The sequence below is a fragment of the Podarcis vaucheri genome (assembly GCF_965113315.1).
Source record: "Podarcis vaucheri genome assembly, chromosome: 8".
In the NCBI taxonomy this organism is placed as follows: Eukaryota; Metazoa; Chordata; class Lepidosauria; order Squamata; family Lacertidae; genus Podarcis; species Podarcis vaucheri.
The window spans coordinates 55,550,647-55,574,535 of record NC_138766.1 but is presented as its reverse complement, the minus strand read 5'-3'; the positions used below and the strand labels follow the sequence as shown (position 1 = coordinate 55,574,535).

General features: G+C 39.4%; 2 protein-coding genes across 4 annotated transcripts in view; both read right to left on the bottom strand.

Annotated features, from left to right (window-relative positions):
- Nucleotides 1-23,889, bottom strand: part of LOC309538335 (lipoxygenase homology domain-containing protein 1-like) — a 179,666-nt gene that overhangs the window by 142,721 nt on the left and 13,056 nt on the right. For all 3 annotated transcript variants that reach the window (XM_082233720.1, XM_082233722.1, XM_082233721.1), the window contains 4 exons: nucleotides 19,149-19,805; nucleotides 16,462-16,633; nucleotides 2,632-2,795; nucleotides 467-553 (listed from right to left, as the gene is read on the bottom strand). In XM_082233720.1, the coding sequence (XP_082089846.1) occupies nucleotides 467-553; nucleotides 2,632-2,795; nucleotides 16,462-16,633; nucleotides 19,149-19,793 (1,068 nt within the window). In that variant the 5' untranslated portion in view covers nucleotides 19,794-19,805. The remainder of the gene's footprint in view (nucleotides 1-466; nucleotides 554-2,631; nucleotides 2,796-16,461; nucleotides 16,634-19,148; nucleotides 19,806-23,889) is intronic.
- LOC309538337 (oxygen-regulated protein 1-like) lies at nucleotides 7,917-13,499 on the bottom strand (the record flags this gene model as incomplete). Its single annotated transcript, XM_082233725.1, has 1 exon — nucleotides 7,917-13,499. One exon carries the CDS (start codon nucleotides 13,497-13,499, stop codon nucleotides 7,971-7,973), a length of 5,529 nt encoding a protein of 1,842 aa, XP_082089851.1. The 3' UTR covers nucleotides 7,917-7,970.

The following is a 23,889-nucleotide window of genomic DNA, read 5'->3' as shown; positions in this document are numbered from 1 at the left end:
GAACAGAAATCGTGCTCCAGCGGTGCAGCAGCAGTGGGAGGCCCCATTAGCTAAAGCGGTGCTTCAGGTTAAGAACAGTTTCAGGTTAAGAACGGACCTCCAGAACGAATTAAGTACTTATCCTGAGGTACGGTACTTTGCCACCGCCGTGTGATTTCTGTTCTCATCCTGAAGCAAAGTTCTTAACCCGAGGTACTATTTCTAGGTTAGCGGAGTCTGTAACTGGAAGCGTCTGTAACCCGAGGTACCACTGTATATCACAAACCATGAGTCTGTGGCTTACCAAAATCTTGTTTACTGGATAACATTTTCTTCAGCAGCAACAATGTACTATTCCAATGGTGTAGCTATGCAACATGTGAACATATAGTATGTGCATGAGTAAGGTTTTGGCGAAGCAGCAAAAGTGTCATTTGCCGAGATCTTCAGAAAGAATGATTGATTTTAAGATATGGACATAGCTCACCGCTTTGCAGTGCCAGGCAGGGGTTTCTCCAGAGTTATTGTGCCCTATCCGTATTTTGTAGAGCTCTCCTAGGTCTTCCGTTTGTATCTGTTAAAATAACCACACACAAAACAGCAGTTCATCTAGCTTCTTTGAACATAAAACTGCTCCAGTAACTTTGGTTCAATATGTTTCACATATTACTTCAGAATACTATTTCATCTTTGTAAAGCATTTAGCTCAAGGAGGACTGAATAAGTAGGTCCAGCTGTGAGTCTGCAAAACTGAGTAAATTTACTTGAAATAGAATTCAAATGAAGTAAATGTGTTTAGGATTTTTGTGTCAATGGGCTCAATCTTAGGGCATCAATGCAGCCTACAATATATTGAAGCAGCAAATCCTTGCTTAGAATGGTGTGATAAATAGAGTGTTTCATCTTAGGACATTAGCCAGCTTATCAATTTACAGTCTGGAACGACTTCATTACTTATATGAACATCGCTGTTTATTTTTATATACTTGTAGTCCTTGAAGCGTGAAGCCAACCTCTACAGGGAAATGTGATGAACTGAGAGTTATATGGGTTGAGGTTACCTCAGATGGACCAAAAAGCAGAAGGCTAGCCAGCCAATGGAATACAATCTCTTGTTCTCTGGCCTCAACTCTTCTTCCCAGCCCAGGGGAAAATCAGAAGAGGAGGAGCATTGTCTGGGAAGCCTTTGCCCTTTACTCAAGTACCTTCTAGGCCAGAGGATGTTGCTTTCCCTGACTTCTCAGACTCAGTGTACCCCTGATCCATTCATCACCTTCCACATGCCATTGGAGGCTGCAGCTGCAGAATCATGAAATGATTCTTTAAGAAACAGACAGCTCCTCATAGGGGGAGATGTTAAAAGTAGATCCAGACCAGTTGGCCTTCAGAAGGCCTCAGAATAATTCTGAGGTAGCAGTTTCTGCCTGTACTTGCCATAGTGATCTGTCCAGGGTTCTAACATACTGTGCTTTACCTTGGCAGTTATTATCTTGTACAGCTTATTAAATGTGATTCTGCCTTTCAAGATTTGACTTTGCTCTTCAGGATGTGACCCTATCCTTCCAGTAAATGCACTGCTTCAATCCAACCTCCCCTGGGTACTATAAGCCAAGCTAGGACAGATCATACAGGCCGATGCATACTTCACTCATTTTTCATTTCTACTGCTCCCTCTGGGGACTGGCCATTTCTGATGGTGGCAACCATGGATTTCAACGGCACCCATCTATCTTAGGCTACATTTCTCATGGTTTTGCAAAAGCCAACTGGACTGAGTTCACCTTTAATAAGTATCACTGGAAAACATAGAGTCATCTTGGCCTCAGCTGATATGCTGGAAGTCATGAATTGACCCTGGGAATACAAGTGAGCTCCATCAGGAAAACCCCATTATTATTGTTTACTCACCTTAAATTCAAGTCATGGGTTGTATGCAATGTAGCATTACATAAACATTTTGTCCATGCAAAGATTTCTGTTCATGCAACATATTGCTCTCCCCATCTCCTCCCCCTACACCCCCATATGTGTTCTAGGGGTTTTCCCAACCCTCTGGAACAGAACCGAGAGGGTTCAGGGCATGTTGTGGAATGAGAGGGATGGAAAAGTCACATCGTGGAAGCAGAAATCTTGTGCTGACAGCATGCAGTCATTGAACACCACCCAATGGATTGAGAACTGCTTCCCCATGACAAAATGTTTAGAACATCCATTACAACTGATCTGCAATGAAAGCAGTTTTTGCAAATTCAAAATGCCATGTGACGGTGGCAAATAATATAATTCAGTAAACAGGATTATGTGGAGCAGCCCTAAAAGAATGGCAGCCCTAAAACCACAAAGAGCTACTTTAGAAGCATACACCACTTTTTGTTATAGTTTTTTCCACTCCATACAACTGGAGAATGACTGAACTGTGTTCTCGACTTAACAGTAAAGAAATGGAAACTTTGCTTAACCAAAAAAAAAAGTTAACTCTTTATTTTTAATCATGTGCTATCCTTATAAAATTTGACCAAACTGCGGGAGGCAGTGGAAGACAGAAGTGCCTGGCGTGCTCTGGTCCATGGGGTCACGAAGAGTTGGACATGACTAAACGACTAAACAACAACAATCCTTATTAAAAAACAGTATTTTGTTATATTAACTTACAATGAATGTATCTTCATTTCCTCTTTCAAACACCTTTTTCTCCTCTCCATATAGAAAGACAGCTCCTGAATTATTTTGATCCCCATATAGTACAATATAAACTTGTGAGCTGGTGCTGGCAGATGGTAGGTCACTGGTAAAAACTGTTACCTTCCACTTCCTAGCTAAAGAAACATATAAAGAAATCTATAATTAATGGGAATTAGGATGTGCCTCTCACCAGGTAAGAATTGCCTTTCCTTAAAATAATCACAAATTACTGGAAGTTGTACCTGAAATACCCATTTTCCACACTCTAGTTTCAACTAGGCAGTAGCAGATGGCATCGTAGGGCAGAGGTGCTTACCTGACCTCCTAGGTGAGTCGCTGCTGTTCACTAGCAGGAAGGGCAACAGGGGATACAGCAGCTTGGATGGCACACAGTAGATGCACCGGCAGGAGTGCCAGATTAGCTCCTCTGGTGTGTTTGCTCCATGACACCCTTGTCAATGCCTTACCCCCTCCCAATAAGCTTCACTGACTCACCTAGGAGGTCAGGTCAGGTAAGAGGTCTACTCCACTACACTGTCCACTACTGCAATAGGGCTTCAATGATACACATTCACACAAACACGCTCATGCTTCCGTGAACCTCAGACAGTCTTTCTTCCTCATGCCTTATAGTTTCTTTTCTTCGCCAAGGTCGATTTTGATTGCCTTTTGGATCCCGATTCCAAAGGAAGTTGATAAGAACATGAGAAGAGGCCTGTCGTATCAGGAGAAAGGCCCATCTCGTCTGGTCTCATGTTCTCACAGTGGCCAAACAGATGCATATGGGAAACTCACATGCTGGACCAGAGAGCAACAGCACTGTGATTCCCAGCAAGTGTTATTCAGAAACATACTGCCTCCAACAGTGCAGGCTGAGCATAGCCATTATGGCTCATAGCCATTGTCCCAATTCCAGCACAGATTGCTTTGCCACACAGATTTACAATTATTACAGCCAGATTCAGAGGCTGTCTTCCATCACATTCAGTTTTAGCACAGATTTTCCTCAGTGATTTTCTCCTTACGGGAATTATCCATGAAATGAACAGGAACACTCAACGGGCAACCATTTAATTTTTCTCATTCTGTCCCTGTACTTGTGCCTTGATAATGACTTATAATGTTAATAATATAGCACCAATAAGACCTGTACAGCTTTGCTTTTATTAAATCATTCTCTTCACTAGTTGTAATTGAATATTATGCTCATTTGCTTAATCCAATTTAGCAATATCCACGAGATTAAAAGAAGAAACTGGTTTTAAGAATCAGCAGTTAAGAGATAAATGACAATGGGTTCTTTGGGGCAATAGCACCTGTGAAAGGGAACTGAACATCAGTGCATAATGGCCTGCAATTCTGTCAAGCAGAAATCATTCTCTGCATCCTCAAATGAAACAGTGTAATGCTTTCAATATTTAGTCACTACCCATTAACCACTTGCTGCAATATTTATATTTAGAAACTTCTATAACACAAATACTATATGTATAGCAGAAGTACCACATTGGTTATTACACCTAAGGAGTCCAAATAGTTTGTGCCCTAATAATGAAGTCTTCAGATTTTTCAAACAATTTTTTCATCTGAAAATTTCCAGATATTAATGGCAACCTTTAGGTTAATCTCATTAGTTAATGCATGTGTTCATGATAGAGTAAATGAAGAGTAGGAAATATTTTCCTACCCAGGAGCCATTTCCCCTCCCGAGTGACCTTCCAGGACCACATGCCAGTAGTGGACAAATCCAGAGGCAAAAAGTGTGTGCAGCACATGACTCACCTTTGTACCGTAGGCTACATTCCAGCTATGGAAAACAGAGTGGTTGGGCTGTGCTGCTTAAATGACCTCTTTCCAGTTCCAACCACTGAAGTACAGTCCAGTCAGCTACCATCTTGCCTTTCTCTACTTTCCAGCTATTCACATTCTATCAGGGGACTTACAGCCTTCATGACTATGTTTTTTGTATAAAATTATCATGATGGAATTTGTTTGTTTGACTTATATACCACCCTTCATCTTAAGATCTCAGGGCAGTTCACAAGATAAAAATACACCTTTTTTGTTTGTTTGTTGTACTTCATGGTACTTCAAGTTGGAGCCCTATGCAAAGGTCTCCATCCTATGCTCTTCCCATTTACGAGCTTCAGTAACTATACAGGCCATTCAAAAAAGCAATTTTCATCTGTGGTGGGAACTGTAGTGTGCCCAATTTTTGAGACACGTTTAGCTTAAAAAATCTAAAATAATATAAAAAACAATTCCTTGTTTGTTTTAGCACTACTTACAGTAAGTTACTTATTATAAAATGCACTGAAGTGTTAATAAATGATTACACAGTCATGAATTAATTTGCATTATAGACTTTTCTTATTGGTTCTATGGACCCAGCATTCTTACATTGATCTAATACAACCAGCACAGTCTGGTTGATGTTGGACAGAATTCAATGTTATATGAGTGGACCTCTGCTTGTGCAACAGGAGTTAGCTTTCTATTATTCGACACATACACCCCAATCTTTTTCAGAGGATCCCCCCAACCCTAAAGAGCAGGTTTTGAGGGAGTGCAAGGTAATGCAGGGGCATGAGAAGAAAGTGAGGTCCTGTTGTGTGACTGACAAACCATTCCATTTGTGCATTGGCAGCAACATTTACAGCCCATTGGGTTGAACATGCAACTTCAAATACATGTTCAATCACGAACCCTCTGGTTGGTCTCTGGATGAATCACCTTCCCTCAGAGTCAGTTTTCTATCCATAAACTGGAAATGTTATTGTGAAAGCCTGATTCAGGGATTGTGAGGATAGATGAAATAAATGCTGTATTGTGTTACAATAATTATTCCTTTAAAAACTGGTTTCAAAAATTAGTGCAACATATATGTAATATCTCCAAGACTGGTGTTGTCATCCATTATGCTTTCATTAATTATACAAGGTACAGACTGAGGTCAGGCTGTTCAGCAATCTTCCATTTTTCTCCAATAACAAAGGGCTGTTCTTTTAGCTTACTTTATTGTTCATAATACAGATTCATTATCATAGAAACACAAATACAAGGGTAATGATAGCTATTGCTTTGAAACAATGTATAACAGCCTAGTATCTGTAGAAAAAACACATAGTCTTCAGTGTGGGCTTCCTCAAGGTTTGATTTTGTCCCCCATGCTGTTTAACATCTACATGGAACCACTGAGTGGGGTCATCAGGAGTTTTGGAGTATATTGTCAGCTACAGTATATGCTGATGACACACAGCTCTACTTTTACATCTACAGGCATGGCAGTAGATATGCTAGAGCATTGTCCTGCCTCAGGAATGGACCAAATGAGAGCCAATAAAGTGAAACTCCATCCAGATAACACTGAGACACTGTTAGTGGGTGGTTCCCTAGATCAGATGGATGAAAAGTTGCCTACTCTTGATGGAGCTACAACCCCCTCTGAAGGAGTGAGTACACAAATTGAGAGTACTTCTGGACCCACTGCTGTTGGATGAGGTTCAGGTGGCCTTGGTGGCATGGAGTGCCTGGTTAGGGATAGCATAACTTCTCTCATCTGGGCTCTGGTAACCTCTAGGTTAGATTACTGTGATACATTATACATGAGGCTGCATCTGAAGACAGTTCAGAAACTTCTGCTGGTGCAGAATTCAGTAGCCACATTACACCAATCCAGGCCCAATTCAGAGTGCTGGTTTTGACCTATAAAGTCTTAAATGGCTCAGGAGCTAATAATAATAATAATAATAATAATAATAATAATAATAATAATAATAATAAGTTTATTCTTTATACCCTGCCCATCTGGCTGGGTTTTCCCAGTCACTCTGGGCAGCTCCCAATCAAATATTAAAAACACAATACAACATTAAACATTAAAAACTTCCCTAAACCACAGTACCTCAAAGACTGCCTCTTCCATAAGAACCGACCTAGACCCTGAAATCATCATCTGAGGCTCTTTGTGTGCTTCCTCCGCAAGAGGTCTGGAGGATGGCAACATGAACATGGCCCTTTTCTGCAGTGGCTCCCAGTTTGTGGAATGCTCTCCCAAGGGAGGCTCACCCGGTGCCTTTGTTACATATCTTTAGATGTCAGACATAAACATTCCTTTTCTCCAAGAAATTTGGCTAATTAAATAATCTATGGCCTTTTAAATTGTGGGGAGGTATTGTAAACCATCCTGTGATCCTCAGATGAAGTGTGGTATAGAAAATAATAATAATAATAATAATAATAATAATAATAATAATAATAATAATAATAATAATAATAGCTGCCTTTGGACTTTCAGAAATATGAAGCAAGTTCTATTACACTAGCTACATTTAGCTATTGCAATGTTAGACTAGTAGTTTCTATCACGATTATCTCCAGTAGAAATGCAACAGAAGTGGTAATGTATATGATGTTTTCATTTTTTGACCATTCTAGAGTAGTCTCTGTAATTGAAGACTAACTAGTGTCTGATTTTATATTCATTAAGACAGAGGGCAAACTTGGTTAAAAAAACACAACCCCAACAAAACTAGAGAGTGGCCTGGTTACATACATAAATGAGATCAGTTAGCCCTTCTTAGAATCATGCCTTTGTGTATTTTCTAAGTTTCTCAGTGTATAGAACACAAGAGTAAAGCTCACCGACATCATACATAAGAATATTGCCTATAATTGCAATACTTTCTGTTGCCCATTTCAATATACATTCAATATACAATATTGTTTTTACAGTTTGTTAGAAAAAGTATCTTTAACATCTGTTTTGTAAAACTAAAATGTTCTGTATACGGATCTCCAAAGTATTTCACTGGACAAATTATAATTATAAACTATGATAAGAATAATTATGAAGATTTAGAAATGTAAACTTAACAGTTTTTTCAGGTAAGTTAATTACACTTGCAGTTTAGAGAAAAATAACCATAAATAAAATGATCACAAATGGCCTCTCTAATAAAATAAACTTAATATCAGTCCTACTCCCTGTCCATGCTAGCATAATGGGCTGCATTTCTAATGTTCAATAACATGGGTCATGAGTTTAATCTACCATCACAAAAAAACATTATTAACTAATATTTCCATAGTTTCTCATGCACAAAATTTTTGTAATGTTATTTTGCATTTGTTAAGGAAAATATGTAACAAGAGTGCGAAAAACAAACAAGAACAAAAAAAACCTTTTCACAGAAGAATTATTAATAAGAAATTAGGAACATGTATTCCTCAAACCAGGGCATAAATTCACTGTCTTTATCATTTGTGGTTTTGTTTTGTTTTAATATATAGGCAGTGCTATATAATTCTTAATAACTTTTTTCGGAGTCTGAATACTCATTGCCACTTTCATCTTCTTTTACATAAGGTGAAGTTTCTTCTTTGATACTGAGGGCATTTTCACCTTCCAAGTTTACAGTTAATTTCAAGCCAGTACTATTTAAGAGTGCCTCATGATGGTGAAAATTTTCATGTTTGCACCTTTCTGTTACATCTGCTAATGAAGAAGCAGGTTTCTCTGCAACCATTTTGTTTCCCTTATCTTTTGAGTTCTGCAGTACAGATAAATTATTATTCTGCTCCACTGTTATCTCACTGAATGCATCACTACTGGCATTATTTTCATGACTGTTGATCTCCTGTGTGCCCACATCAATATTTTCTGTGACATATAATTTCTTTAAACCTTGATTTTCTTTCAGTGCTGCTGACACAAGTAAACTGAAAGTACTGCCATTCATGAAATCTAAAGTATTGTCAGCATAGAGTCTGTTAAAAATATCATTTGCAATGTTATTAATGCTGCTGTTCTTCAGGTCTGTGTGATATTTGTAAAGTCCAGTTATATTTTTGCCTTGCCATACGAAATATGGAGTATTTGTTAACAAATGTGACCCCACTTGGTTCTCAACATCGGAGGCTTTTTGGTAAGCACATCCTCTGATCTCCTCATTAGTTGGCTTTATGATGGCTGTCAATATTGGACAATGTTGTCCACAGATAGCATGGAGTTTATCCAGCGAGTCTTGATCTTCACGGCTATTCCTGCTTGAATGAGTGTTGCTTATTGGTTGGGTTTGAATTGGCTCAACATTTGAAGACTGTTCTGCAGGATGCACCTTATTGTCTGGTAATCTAAATTCTACAGAAGTAAGAGCTGGGGAATTACTTTTCACTTCTGTATAAAATTGCGTGGAACTGTTACATGCTGCCTCAAAAAGCACGGAGCTACTACACTGGTTGTTTCTGCTTTGTATACTTAAAGTATCAGGAAATGGATCTGAATCACTGTTATGAGGCATGTTGAAGTAGTTGCATCCATTGTCATATGGCTTAGCCATGTCTTCAAGTTCAGAAGATGATATTTCTTTGAGAGGCGGCCGGAGATTCAGATTCCCAAAATGTGAATATGGAATTTCATCACTATGATTGTCAAATGCCGTGTCGGCCGATGTTGTCTCTGTATTGCCATACATTCCAGAGTTCTCAGGTGGTGACCTCCTTATTAAATGGTTCTCCTTAAGAAGCCATTTTCCTTTATCAATCAGTACTCCTTCATCTTCAGCAATGTGTTCCCTAGATTGGCAGTGCTGGTTTGTGTATTCCACTGAACAGTCATCATTATAATATGCTTCTTCCCCATTAAGACTAAACTGTGGTGCTGGCAAGGTAGCATTTTCTTTTTCCCACATGTCATTATTTGCGTTTAAATCTTCTGGGATTTTAGGTGATGCAAATTCATCCAGCCAGGTATGATTCTTTTGACACAACAAAGGAGCTCCCTCCATTACATCATGACAGGGTTCTTCTACAGCATTTCCTTGTAGTGTTTGAGTCAAATATGGAGGATCAAGCTTAGAAGGGGACTTAAAGGAAGCTTCGGCTTTACCATAAAGTCTCTCAATAGTTCTTTTCACATACCCTTTGTTGAACTCTTTTTCATATATTGCTTCATCTACACTTTCATTCGTCAAGTCACTGGAATGCCTAACATTGTAATCACTTTCATCAGTTTCTGGTCGATAATCTGACAAGTCAGAAGTGGCAGGACTTTTCAGGCATTTTTTGAATTCCAAAGAAGAATTTGAGTAGGATCCACCCTCAAGTTCCTTTACTATCAGTTTTACTCGGGACACCTGTTCCTCTTCTCCTGGAATTTGCTTAGATTCATAACAAAAAGATAATGGTGATGGTGTAGACAATCGTTCTGAAGCCTCCTCACAAGTACCATCTTCCTCCATGTCTTCCCGTACAGAATTTTCTACAATGTCACCATTTGTGGTATTATCAGCAATGGAAGTAAGACACTCACTTGAATTTTCCTTTAACAACACAGAGTTGGTCCAGTTTAAATCTTCTGTGCCCTTTACTTCCTTATCATCTACCTCTGAAGTTTCTAGATCAAACATGTGGTCTTTATCATTAGAGGTCATGCTGTGAGTGCTTGACTTAGGTTCTTGTGATATCTCTGATTCTTCATTATTAAATGATGTATCTGTGGTTTTTTCCTGTGTGCCTTGAAATGAGCTATGTTCAAATGAACTTTGTTCATTTTCTGTAGGCAGATCCTCATTTGAAGCCAAGCCACAGCTATTCAAGTCAGCATTAATGCAGTTCAAATTTTGCATTTCATCATGAACATCCAAATCATTTAGATCTGAATTCTCTACTGGAGTTCTGCAGTTCTCCTCCTCCTCCTCCCCACTAGACCTCTCCAATTCTCCTGCTAACACTTCTGCATCAATAACTTCCTCAGAACTCAACTTATTCTTAAGAGTTAAATTCTTGTTTACTTTTCCTTCTTCTTCAAAGACTGGTATATGTTTAATTTCAGCTTGAGAAAAAAATTCTTTGTGGTATGTTGGTTCCTGTTTCTCTATTTGCATTCCGGAGAATATTAAATGGTTTGCTGTGCAGTCCTGAAGATTGGAGACAGCAGTCTTCAGGTCTTCAGCTTCCTCTTTAATTGCAACTTGTTTCAAATACTGCAGGAGTGTAAATACTTCTGAACAGCTACAGGTAGTTTGTACCATGTCATCTTTATTTATATTGGACAAAGTTTCCTTGAGGTTAAGTAGAAGGAGCCAAGCAAGGAGGAGATTGGAAGAAGATCCAAGAAGGGAGGAAGAAGAAATGTCTGTAATGCATCCAACATGGTTCTTTTCAGCACTGAGCACTGTTGATTTCAGCTTGTGCAGCAACAGACCACTGACACAATCCTTCTGCATATCAGGTCCTAGAATGTTACTGGTGCCATTGGGACTAACCCGGGCAGCAATTTCAGAAATGTACCTTTGATCACTGGTTTCTAACAGAACCTTCTTTTTGTCATTTTCATGTATAATATTACACATGGATAGTTTATTATTGCTCTGGATATCTGACTGTAATAAATACTTGGCTTCTTCTATTAAACTTGCCTCAGCATCTGTCAAACAGCCAATGTGTCCTTCGTACAATTTTTTAACTGATTCTTCAACAGTTCCTAGTTCACTGAGATGATTTAATGTACCATTGGATAGTTTACTTTCACTAATATTTTTATTCCCTGATAGGCACACATTCTTTCCTACTAACTGACTTTCTTTATCTGAAAAAGACTTGACAGACAACTGATGCATTGTTCTGTTATCTGAATTTATGGGAGGTAAATGCTTTTCAGGCATTGCAGCATTTGGGAATATGTTCTGCAACCAGTTTTGGACATAACTTTCAAGAGAAAGTTCTGCAATCTCATTTGTCAAGGCTGCATCCCTCAAAGTATCCAATGTTCTAGTCTCATCCAACACAGGGACTTTACTACCTGAAGCAGTTTCAGGTTTTTTATTCTTTTTTACTTTTTTATGTTTCAATGATGATTTGTGTGATTTGGCAGAAGTTACCCTCTTTTCTTTTTCAGCCTTAGGACCACTTCCTGTATCAGTCAATGGCTTCCATGAAACTATGCAACCTGCTGTTTGTTCTGTTACATTAGCTGTGTCCCATGTACCTTCTTTAATCTGTTCAATTTCATTTTTGGGGTGATCTTTAGCCATTAACCCTTCTTCTGCTTTCAAGTGAGGTTTTTTGTCTGATTTGGCTTTTAGCTTAGGCAACTGTCTATTTAGATTTTGCTTCAGGTTAGATTCTAATTCATTTTTCTGGGATTTCTTAGACACTTGACTATATAAATCTTCTTTAGGACCTAAGCCTTTATTAGAACCTTCTAAGTTGGCAACAGGCAAAGCAAGCACTCTTTTATGAACTGTGATTTGAGGAGAAGAATGTGGTGCACTTTCTCTTGTGATATGCATCTCACAAGTCTTCATGTCATTCTCAGGGGTTGCTACGGCTGCTATATCATGCAAGTTCTGTGGAAAAGCTGTGCCTTGTTCCACAATATCAGAGGAAGATTTTCTCTTTTTCTTCTTTTTCTTCTTGCTCTTCTTTTTACTACTGGAAGATGCAGCTTGGCTTCCATCAGAGAGATGAGTTGCTGAGTTCTTGACAGTGATAGAAGAAGATTCTGTTATCGGGGGAGATCTTTGAGCACACTTGCATACTGTTTCACTGCTCCCAGGAGGTGAGTCATGTATGGGAGTTTGAGAAGAAGGCAATCCCTTGCGCTGGTTGCATATCACCTCCTCACTTCTTGACTGAGATAATTCGGGGTGGATGTTGAAGCTGCCTACTTCCCTTCCAGTTTGATCACTTTGATTAAGCAAAGGCAGTCCAGTTGCATTGGATTTCTTTAGAGACGTTTGAGCATGACTGATGCTAGAATTATAACCAGATGTTAAATTGTTATCTAAGCCTTCCTCTGCAACTGATTTCTCCAAAACGTTCTGTAATAAGCCATCCTCACAAGGCAAGGCATTGGACTTTTCAATTGTGACTTTGTTTGATGTTTCTTCCTCTGTCTGGTCATCCTGAGATTGATTCAGCGTATGATTGCTACAAATTTCGCTTAGTTTTGGTGTGGTAACACTTGATGTTTTACTGCTAGAGTGAGTGACCAGGCAATATTCAGATTTGGTATCACCATTGTCCATTTCTTCACTGTAAGAATACTGCCCAACCATCTTTTTTTGGACTGCTGTGTCAGATACCACAGTTACACTTTCAACCAAGGATTTCTTTTGCTTGACTCTTCTAGGCCCAGGAGTAGGTGGTCTATAAAAAGGAGGTTTGATCTTATCATTCTTTGACTGGCTCATATCTACGTTCACAGAAGAATTCTGCCAGATGTCATAATTGCTAGCTTCCGTTCCACATGAAATATCTTGACTGATCACTTCTGTGTTGATGGGCTGCAGTGAGACATCATATTCAGCCCTGTTGAAGTTTTCTGCATTTTTTCCACATGACTCATCTTCTGCAACAACTGCAGAGGTGCCAGCACGGCTAACTGTGGTCGTCCATTTTATAGTTTCCTCTTCTTTTATGTTGAATCGAACTCTCATCTCAACTGTCATGCTGCCATCTTGATTAAGATGAACAGACTTCTCAATGTCATCTTCAGGGGGCACCAAAGACAAATCTTCCCCAGTATGTGAATGATTTTCTGCTAAGCTTGTGTCAATATTAGGTATGTAAGAAGACTCTGAGTTGTTATCATTACTGTAGCCTTTAGAAGAAGAAGCAGAAAACATCTGTGATCGGGAGCTTGAGTCTATCTGTACACTCACTTTCAAGTAATTTATTGAAAACACCCCAAATGATAAGATTAGATGGAAAGTGCAGAAGACAGTCATCAGAAATAACCATCCAGGGACAGAGGCAGCAGACAGGTAGGAAAGAGACAAGAGAAAACACAAAAAGAAGGTTGTTAGTACAAAAACATTCAGATAAAATAGCATTGGGAAGGGATCCAATTATATAAAACATTAGTAATAAATGGTCAGCCCCGCTGGTTAAAAGGCTAAAACATGAAACAATGAAAACCTGTATAGCTTAAATAGTAGGGAGAAATGAGATATCTGTCCAGACACATCAGCTACTATCACCTAGTAAAAAAAAAGAGCAGCAAAGAATATACAAATATTTACTAGGTTTATGTATAGTCTTAAATATTAACAATGACAGATATTTTGGCCAGAAATAAACCAGGGATTTCAAGTTTTAGCCTTTTAAGATTAAGCAGGTGTGCAGTGTGCAATTCTATGCATGATGGTGTGGAAGGAAGTTTCATGATGCCTAATCATGTTTTCTTCACAATGACTGCATTTACCATCATTTTTGAACGTTCCAATTTATTTATTGAATTAAATATAATTTATACACTGCGTCATTGTAAATAGAATAGAAATTGCTTAACCACAGTCTAAACAGAGAGTTCATATGAAAAAATAACAAGTGCTGATAGCAACGTTTCCAACCATTCTTCAGACTTTGGCAAGGAGGGAGTTCATGAGTTTTGATACACTCCCTCGGCATGCCCTTGTTTTCCTAACTACATGCATCGCGGATGGTCAGTGGATTTTAGAGATTATTGTAAGAGATGGGAATGATTTCTTAAATAGTGTATTAAAGGTAAAGGTAAAGGTACCCCTGCCCGAACGGGCCAGTCTTGACAGACTCTGGGGTTTGTGCGCCCATCTCACTCAAGAGGCCGGGGGCCAGCGCTGTCCGGAGACACTTCCGGGTCACGTGGCCAGCGTGACAAAGCTGCATCTGGCGAGCCAGCGCAGCACACGGAACGCCGTTTACCTTCCCGCTGGTAAGCGGTACCTATTTATCTACTTGCACCCGGGGGTGCTTTCGAACTGCTAGGTTGGCAGGCGCTGGGACCGAGCAGCGGGAGCGCACCCCGCCGCGGGGATTCGAACCGCTGACCTTTCGATCGGCAAGCCCTAGGCGCTGAGGCTTTTACCCACAGCGCCACCCGCGTCCCTAAATAGTGTATTAGATTGTGCTTAAAGGGCATTAGGGAACCAGTACAGTTCCTAGAGTGCTGGTGTTACAAGCACTACCACTACCAGGAAAACAACTGCTGCATATAACAGTGTCTTCAACAATAACAGAATTTAGTCACTTATAACCTAGACTCACAATTATAAACACAAACAAATGCATTTGTTAGTCATTAACAGTGCAAGCCTAACAATGTTTATTTAGAAGTAAGTGCTATTGAATTCAGTTGGGTTTACTCCCAGGTAGGTGTGGTTAGGATTGCAGCCTAAGACACTACAGGATCTTCTCTGTTTTAGTGATAATCTTTAACAACCCTATTAGCATGTTTCATATATTTTTGCTTGTTTACTTATATTATTTTTTTGAAATATCTATTCTTGCATCCAAAAGAATCATTACATGGCTTAACATCAGTATGAACCAAAACAAGACAATCATAGAACCAGAAGCAATAAAACTACAGAACAAGATAAGGACATAAAGGCAACAACTTGTTATGTGCTATTCTAAATGCCCCGAAAAATAGCAGGAACAACTTGCCATCTGAACTCCACTAGTGAGGGAGCTGGGTCTGTGTCTGTTTCTGTCTCTCTCTGAGGGGGAATTCCATACCCAGTGTCACCACTGAAAAGGTAGCCCCTCTCACCCCCTCAGAGAACAGGAGAATATAAAACAGGGTCTCTGAAGGTGATCTAGTTGAATGAGTAAATTTCTGCTGAGACAAAGTTGATTCCTATTTTACGTCTGGGATGTTTCCTACTAAAATGCCGATATGCAATTTGTGTTGATGCAATGCTTTGTTATTTATTTATTTTTATTACATTTTTGTTGACTTTTGTCTGTGGGTATCATACACCCTACTCTGGCATTCATGTGTGGCTTAAAATGAACAGGGCAGGGCCCATGGAGGCAAAAAAATTCCCCATTCCTGGTTTAGATTCATGTCATGAATCATGAGTTAGGCTATGTACACACGACATTCGAAAAGAGATGTAGATGGTCCTGGCAATTGCGGTGGGTGAGTCCAGACCTGCCCAATGTCACTGTGGGTAGGCATATATTAAGGTTGCCATGACCTCTTTCTTTTTCTTTCACTTGGCACATGTGAAGGGAGGAAAAGGCTTGGATTCCTAATCAAGAAGAGAATTTTCAAATAGGTATCAAGTAACCACACCCAACCTTTTGGAGAGCAGACTCTAGATTCAATCTAGATTGAAAGCAGCATGTTGAGGACAAGCATGAACAGTGCTTTTTTTCTGGGTGTGTGCAGTACCAGCACCTTTTTTTCTAGAAGAAAAGCACTGAGCATGAATGATTCCCAGTTGAGAAAAACTACATTTTTTGTGCTGTAAATAGATTAGTGTGTACACAGTCTTACTTAGTTTTACTTTTCATGACAAAGGGTGGCATTCATGCTACAGCAACTGGAAATGAACATAAAATGTAACTTCATTACTTTCTAAATTAGAGTACTCACATTGGAGAGGAAGCGTTGTAGCAAACTAAAGTGCACTCAGAGTAGACCCACTGAAATGAACCTAAGTTAGCTATGTTCATTAATTCCAATGGGTGTGTTCTGACTTGGACTAACACTGAAAATAACTGATTTATAACAGGTGAGTTAAAAGATGAATGAGCTGTTAATAGAAAATGATGGTTTTAATATAGTCAAAACCTTCATATTTAGAGGAATAACAGAGACTGCTGGTGCTTAATATTCTCCCCTTCCCTCAGGCTCTTTCATTTTCCTCATTTGTGAGGATTTGGCTAGGGAGTCTGTAAATGGTTTAACTGGCCTTTTTTAATATACTGATATCTAGGCAGACCATTCCTTTTTGCCATTTCATTTTATAGAATAATAAAAGAGGAAGAAGGAAATTAGAACTGAGAATCATTAAAGACACTTACTTTTTCTACCCTCCGACTTGACATTTGTTCTGGGGTATACACGACTGGAGACCCCGGACAGTTTACTAGGTAGCGAATACCGACGAGGATCATAATTAGCTGCTTTAAAGGGCTCTCTTCCTGCAGCTACAACAGCTCCAGAGCAGAGTATTAGAGCTTGAAGGTTGGGGACCTGAAAGAGAAACAGCAGACAAGGTTTCTTATTGTGAAAAAGAAAATCATCATTCTGTGGTCCAGGATTTTGATTAAAAGCCATGCTTCTATGAGCACTTGACACCTTTAGAAAACCCAAAGGAGAGCTGCAACAAAATGAGGCATGGATGGAAAGTCCTGTTCAGTGTTCTAGTCATCCACCCATGCTAATCCTTTACACCTTCTCCTCTCTGTTTTTATCTGCCAATCTGTCCCAACTCCAAACTGAGGTCACTTGAAGATGCTCAGTCCTCATTGGGCTGCTATTGGTGTGTGGCACTTTTTCCCCCTTTAATTTCACCCCTCCCAAAAATTAATTTTCTACTTTTCAAACCTTGATGTTCCTGAGCATAATATTACCTCTCTTATTTCCTCATTTTGGCAACATAGCTGTCACAACTCAGTACTTAAATTTGATATTAGTATATATTTGAGAAGGTAAAGAAATAGATGTAGCTATCAATATGTCTTCTGTGAAATTTTACAGTCTTAAATAATAACAAATGTCTGTCTTGTTCATGGCCGCAACAGTTCCACATTACAATTTCTATTTGAGAAAGTGGTGTGAAATATTTTTCTTTTCTTCAAAGCTTTACCACAAAACTGTAGATCTTGTAAAATTAAAGGTACTCCAGCCATCACTGACTGGGTTTATATTCTGAAAAACAGAAACATCTTGAAGCACTTCATTGGAGTAAATAGGAAAGTCTGTTGCAGGAACTCAAGGTGTGCAGTACTAGGATTCTCTGACCATGCTGTAGCTTCATAATTGCTTTCCCCTCAACCTTAGATTTCAAATGTGGGGACATCACTTTTCAAATTTTAAAACTCTGCATGGGAGCATATAAAAACAATGAGAGGCAAACTGACATGTTACACACTGATGCATGTTATGAAGCCTCATCTCTATTCTTTAAATAAAAAGAAGCCATGGGAGGCTGTCATTTTAAGTGAAGGAATGGTGGGGAAAGGAGATGTATAACCCTTTCTCTGCCAACGGATTTTCTGTTTCACATTCCCCACCTATCTGCTCATGAACACGGCTTCCCAATGTTGCTTTGTTACCCACACTAACATGCTGCTGTGGCTTCCCTCTAATACTGGCTTTATCCCCAAATGAGATGACCCTCCAATATTTCTTGACCCCACCCAGGTGGGTTAGAGAACCTGCTTTTGTGTTTTAATTCTGTTACCCCCCCCAAAAAAAAAGTGAAAATAAAAGGTTGTGCCGCTTCCTTCAGGGACCTTTAAGCTCTTGGCAGAAAGAGATAGAATAATGCCTCATGAGCAGCCTAAACATAATATAGGGCTTCAAGGGATTATGACATGGCTAGAGCGTGCAGCACGATTGAGGTCACTCCTGTGGGTGCCCTTAAAAGCTCCTTAGTAAGCAGGAGTGTTACATGCTAGAACAGGAAGCTACAGTTTAAGAGAAAATTAGGTCTTCATGGATACCAGCAATTAAATTCCTCTCACTTCCATCTCTCTGCCATGCCAGGTTTTCCTTTAAGGGCAAGACAGTTATTGTGGCTCACAAGGGCACTGAAGCAACATACACCAGCCATTTGAATTTAAAGAGCAGCAGATGTTCTTGACCAGTGTAAGAAACATAAGAAACATTTTAGATAGCATGGTTTTGGTGAAAACAAAGCCGTATAACTGCAGTAGTACAGGAGCAGCTAACATCATACCCTCCATAAGCCCTAGACAGCACAGCCAATCATCAGAGGTTGATGGAAGCTGTAGCCCAACAGCATCTAAAGGATACCACATCCTCCTGCAGTAGAACCTAACGGTCTAATGACTTGTGATGCTAGGTGTGTCACTGCAAATCACTTTTTCTTATGCTAAATGTTATTACAGGCATAGGGCCAGTTTTAATTGACAACACAGTGCACAGGGATGGGAGTCTGATTCCTTGCCCCCAAGCCACCATTAGGCTTAGGGGAAATGGCCCCATTCGTGCTAATACGAGTCCTGCCCCCAGAGAATGGAGATGAATTGACATTATTCCAAAGCGACAAGTGTTACATCTCCCCTCCCTGCACACTGCATTCCCAATTAAAAGTGGACTGCCTGTAACTAGTTTTTTTAAAAACCACAAATTGTTTTGGAACCATGCAATTGATGCCATATGTAGTATCTATTTAGAAAGGTAAATGGAATCATGATCTAGCAAAAACTGGGGAAGTCGTGGGTTGGAATTTGTATATTTTGTTAAGGTAACTGCTTACCTCCCCCTGCCACGTGATCTGGTCTCTGATCATTTGATCTCATAACTTAATAGCTGCACACTGATGGCTGACAATGGGAAGCAGCTCTATTTAAGCAAGCATTTTGTTTGATATGATGTTTGATGTGAATGTTCTACCTATCACATCACCTCTGCAATGGCTCATTCATATCATCACTTAATGTTGCAGTTATGTGTAAACCAGCCCTAAGACCACCTGCCCAAAATATAAATATTTCAGAGTATCTTCTTATATTCTTACCTTTCTCCCATCTGTCATGTACAATTTCACAACAGGATACTGCATTAGCTCACTGATGTGGTCCAGAAAGGCCTCAAAGCTTTGTGTGTTCTTCTTACCCAAGACAACAGTGCGCCGGATTCTTACATTGCCATTTTTGAAAACAAGCAGCTTCTTAGGGTTACTGAGTCTGGCGGTGCTTCCTTGCTGGAACACACCACCTTCGCCCTCTCTAGCTAACTGTACAGCTCTGCGGCGAGCACTGACTGGCCTGCTGATCTGCCATGGCAATGGCTTCTTACTGGCCTTCTCCAGGTTGATGGGCTTGACTTTCCTCTGTTGGGAACAGATGTATGACTTGCCATCTTCAAGGTCTTCCAAATTATTGACACTGTGTATCCCTCGTGGTGTAGTGATATTTCTCACCCCAAAAGGCAATGGAACTCTTTTCGACAAGTTGTCAAGCAAGGCATCAAATGATTTGAAAGAGCGGTTATTGACCACCATTTTTACCCCATTAAACTGAGGGTCGCCACTCTTGTAAAAGCAGATCCGTTTGGCCACAGTGGGTTCGGTGACATTGAAAGGACGAACAGACAAAGACTGTTCACTCTCTGAAGTACGGGGCTGAATCATTGAGTAGTTGGTTGAAGGTGTTTCACTCATTCTGACAGCAATCTGGAAATAAGGAGGCAGAAGTAAATGCTCGCTTATGATCACAACAATACTGCAGTCCTCATTTCTATAAAGTCACAAAGGAGGTTTTAACAAAAGCAACCAGCAGTAAATCTTGCCAAAAATCAATGGCTTAAATAGGTCCAAGCTGTTATCTCTAAATTCCACAAAGACTGGTAGGATTAAGCTAACAAAGCTTTACTTGCAAATATGTGTAGAATTCTCCCATGTATTTTAACATATCTTATCATTTTGCTACAACAGAACATTTCACTTAGCAAGGGGTATTTTGTCACACCAGAATAGTAATTAGACTTTTCTGTTGTTGTTTTAATAGCAATGGCAACATTTTCTATTTTTGCATTCTAAATGCTTTCATATAAAGGATTTTTTTGTTGTTGTTCCAAGGGTGACCCAAGCAACTAGTCCAGGGCTAAATGTGTCCTTCCAGGCCTTTCTATTTGGCTGTTGGTACTCTCCCTAGGTCACACCCCTCATCAACCCTTTTCTGCATCCTCATCAAGTGCTTTTGCCAGAATGAAAGGTGTCCTTGAACTATGATAATGCCTCTTGCTTCCCTGGATGGAAAAATATGAGGGTGGTCAGGTTGGAAAGCAAAGAATCCTCTGGCTTTTGCACAGCTGGAATATCATGTACTATATAAACATCACATCCATTTGTCCAGCCACTTTTTGCCTATGGCCTCCCTGCAAACTGGCATGTGGTTTCTGGAATATTCCCCATGGGGAAATTTCAGACCTTGGCCTGAAAAATATTTCCCAGCTCTGAACTAGTCAGACATTGCACCCACACAACATGTTTAAAGAACATTCAACACACACTTAAAACACATGTCTTCCCCCAAGGAATCCAGGAAACTGTAGTTTACCCCTCACAGATCAACTGTTGCCAGCTACCATTCCCTAATTCTTTGGTGGAAGCCATGTGCTTTGAATGTGCCTTGAATATGCTTTAAATGTATGGCGTGGATATGACCAAAAACTGACAAAAGAAACTGGGCACAATCTAGAAAAAAGAATTACAGTGTGAGTTTACATAGTTCCCTCTAATTTCAACAGGGTTTGTGCAGGAGAACTTTCTGGTGGATTTTGCCTGTGATCCCAGGCATATTCGTTTTCTAGCACTGCAGTCCTACTGATTCTAGCAGGAATTCTCGTCAGTAAACACAATAGGCTAGACAACAGCACAAACATATTATAAAGTCTCACTGTGAAACCACACAGTCTGGAGTAGTCACATTCAGCTTAAGATACTCTGGGGTCAAGACTTTAAGATTAATTTATTACTTTTTCATTTACACCCCCAGTTGACCTGCTGGATTAAGACCATATTAAAAATATGATACTAAAATCCGTAAGATAAGTTTTTTAAAATAGAAAGCAAGATATAATAATACTTTATATTCATGTGTAGTACTTTTCCTTAAATTACATCCTATGCTATATCTGTAGCACCTACAGCTTCCTCATAAGGTAAGCCACTAACTCGATCCCCAAATTGCGGAAACTGAGAATAAGAGAGAGAAGCTTGCATAAGATTGCCCAGTGAGTACATGGCTTAACTAAGAGTTCAACCAGAAAGGATGAGGGAGAATTTACAGCTTATGTGTTTGAACCAGCTAATTAGAGTTACAAAAACAGATTGTAATAAATGACCTAATTCATGCTTAGATTGAATGTTTAGAAGGTACCAGGAAAAACATGGACTAGTAGAGGAAGAATGGGAAACCTAAGGCCCATCGTATGTTCTAGTAATTTATATGTTTGATTGGTCTGGAAATTCCTGCATATGAATAAATAAATAATAAAATAAGAAAGTTCAACTATTAAATTGAGAAAGTTGCCCTACTCCTTAGAGGCAAAACAATCCTAACCTTTTTCCTGGATGTTCATGAGTTGTTGCTGTCTCATAGGTGAGAGGCACAGGCATTACTATGATCAATATCATTATCATTCTTTTCGTACTATTTCCCAAGATGTTGGAGAGATGTTATCATTGTCACCATAATTTATTTTTTCCTGATTGTTCCCAAGTTATTTTTTTTGAGGAACCCATTTCAGAGGCATCATTATTATCCATTACAGTGGTACCTCAGGTTAGGTACTTAATTAGTTCTGGAGGTCCGTTCTTAACCTGAAACTGTTCTTAACCTGAAGCACCACTTTAGCTAATGGGGCCTCCTGCTGCCACCGCACCGCCGGAGCACGATTTCTGTTCTCATCCTGAAGCAAAGTTCTTAACCCGAGGTACTATTTCTGGGTTAGCGGAGTCTGTAACCTGAAGAGTATGTAACCTGAAGCATATGTAACCCGAGGTACCACTGTATTATTTCCTTCTGCTTGGCCCACAGCAGGGATTGTTTCCAAGTTGTTTGGGGAGAGGGGAGCTCAGCACAAAGGTGGGAATGTTGTTATTATCATCTCCACATACATCCCTAATTTTGAGAAATTTGTAAATTACATTCAGCTTCAAATATCACAAGTCTAGGCCAGTGTTGCTCAACAACTACTTTGGTGAGATTTTTTTCTATGTATTTCTATTCTTCTCTATTCCATAGTTAAAAAAAATATTTGCCAGACAGTATTAAGTGTGTAGCAGACTGTAGTAATGCAAAATTATTCCTGGATTTAGTTATATTTTATTTTCTAGCTCTAATCTACAGCAGCACACCAGCAATTTAACAGTGTCTGGAAAAGAATGAAGTTTTTCAAGCATATTTTGTTAACAAAACAACAACCATGAATGGTTTTTCCCATATTTGAAACAATTTAAGTTCCCATCTCTTTTCTATTTCTGCTCTTTAGGTGGCAGCCATTTTGTGCTAGTCCACACTCCTGATTGCAACTATTTTCTAACTGGTGCCTTTGGCACACTCTCAAAATTTCAAATGTTCTCTGGGACTAAAAAAATTAACAATCACTGAATTATGATGTTGCTTCTGACTACATATCATAGTGGCGACACTTCCATTTCTACCCAATTCCATTATACGGTAACATGGATTTTCTTTCATAATACTTGTTCACAATCATAATAATCAAGCATACCTCTTGAAAAGAGTGCTTGAAATCAACAGCCTTTTCACATAAATAATATACAAAGAAATTGCTGAAACTTCAGCACATGGCATAAATTAATGTGTCATTACTATAAATAGTTGTCCTTCTTAACTTCAATTAATTATACTAGGATAACTGAGTTTATTGTGTGGCTGAGCCAAATTTTCTCAGCAAATAACTTTCTCTCAATTTTTTTGAACTTATTGTTCGGAACTCTTCCTGTCCTGTTGGAGTATTCATTCATCCTTTGGATTTCTCAGTGAAATGACCTCTAATTTTGCCATCCAATTTTTTTGGGGAACAACTTTGGATCTAATTTTAATATTGTCTAATATTATTTTAATTTCAGTAGAGGAAACAATGACCTATACTCCTTTCATTCCTCTTCTCACAGTCCACCCCTTCCTTAATCCACCAACAACAACAGAGTTTCAATAAAGGTTAAGTCGGCTGAAATTTCTCAGAACATTTTCTGAGGAAAAGCTGTTGGATAATTTTACCTTGCCCCTCCCCGAATATATCTGCTGGCTTCCTCTGCCCCATTTTGCCACCCAGAGAGTTTTTTGCAGTGGGGGGGGGAATGGATGCTATTTTACCTCAGCCCTAGTTTTTGTACTTACCCAGAATCATAACCTATATGAGATAAAGGAAGAACGAGAAAGTCGTCTGAAGCAATCTGGACTTCCTTGCAAGTCAAGTAGCTAGTATTTTACTCATGTAACCTTTTCACATTGTTTCCCTTTAGATCTTCTTCCATTATGAAAGGAAACAAACACAACTATTGCATGTTTCTTCTTGATATTCGTTTTCCATGGGAGAGCATCCCCAATCACTGAACCTTTGGAATTGCGGGGGTGGGGAATCAAACTTTGATCATCCAAATCTTGGCATGACTGCAATAATGTTGCCGTCAGTATTCCCTCGTGTAGCAATTCCCTTTGGTTGTAAATCATTTCCAGGGGTGAAACTTCCAACTCTTAGATTGAGACGCCATGATTCAGCCTTCT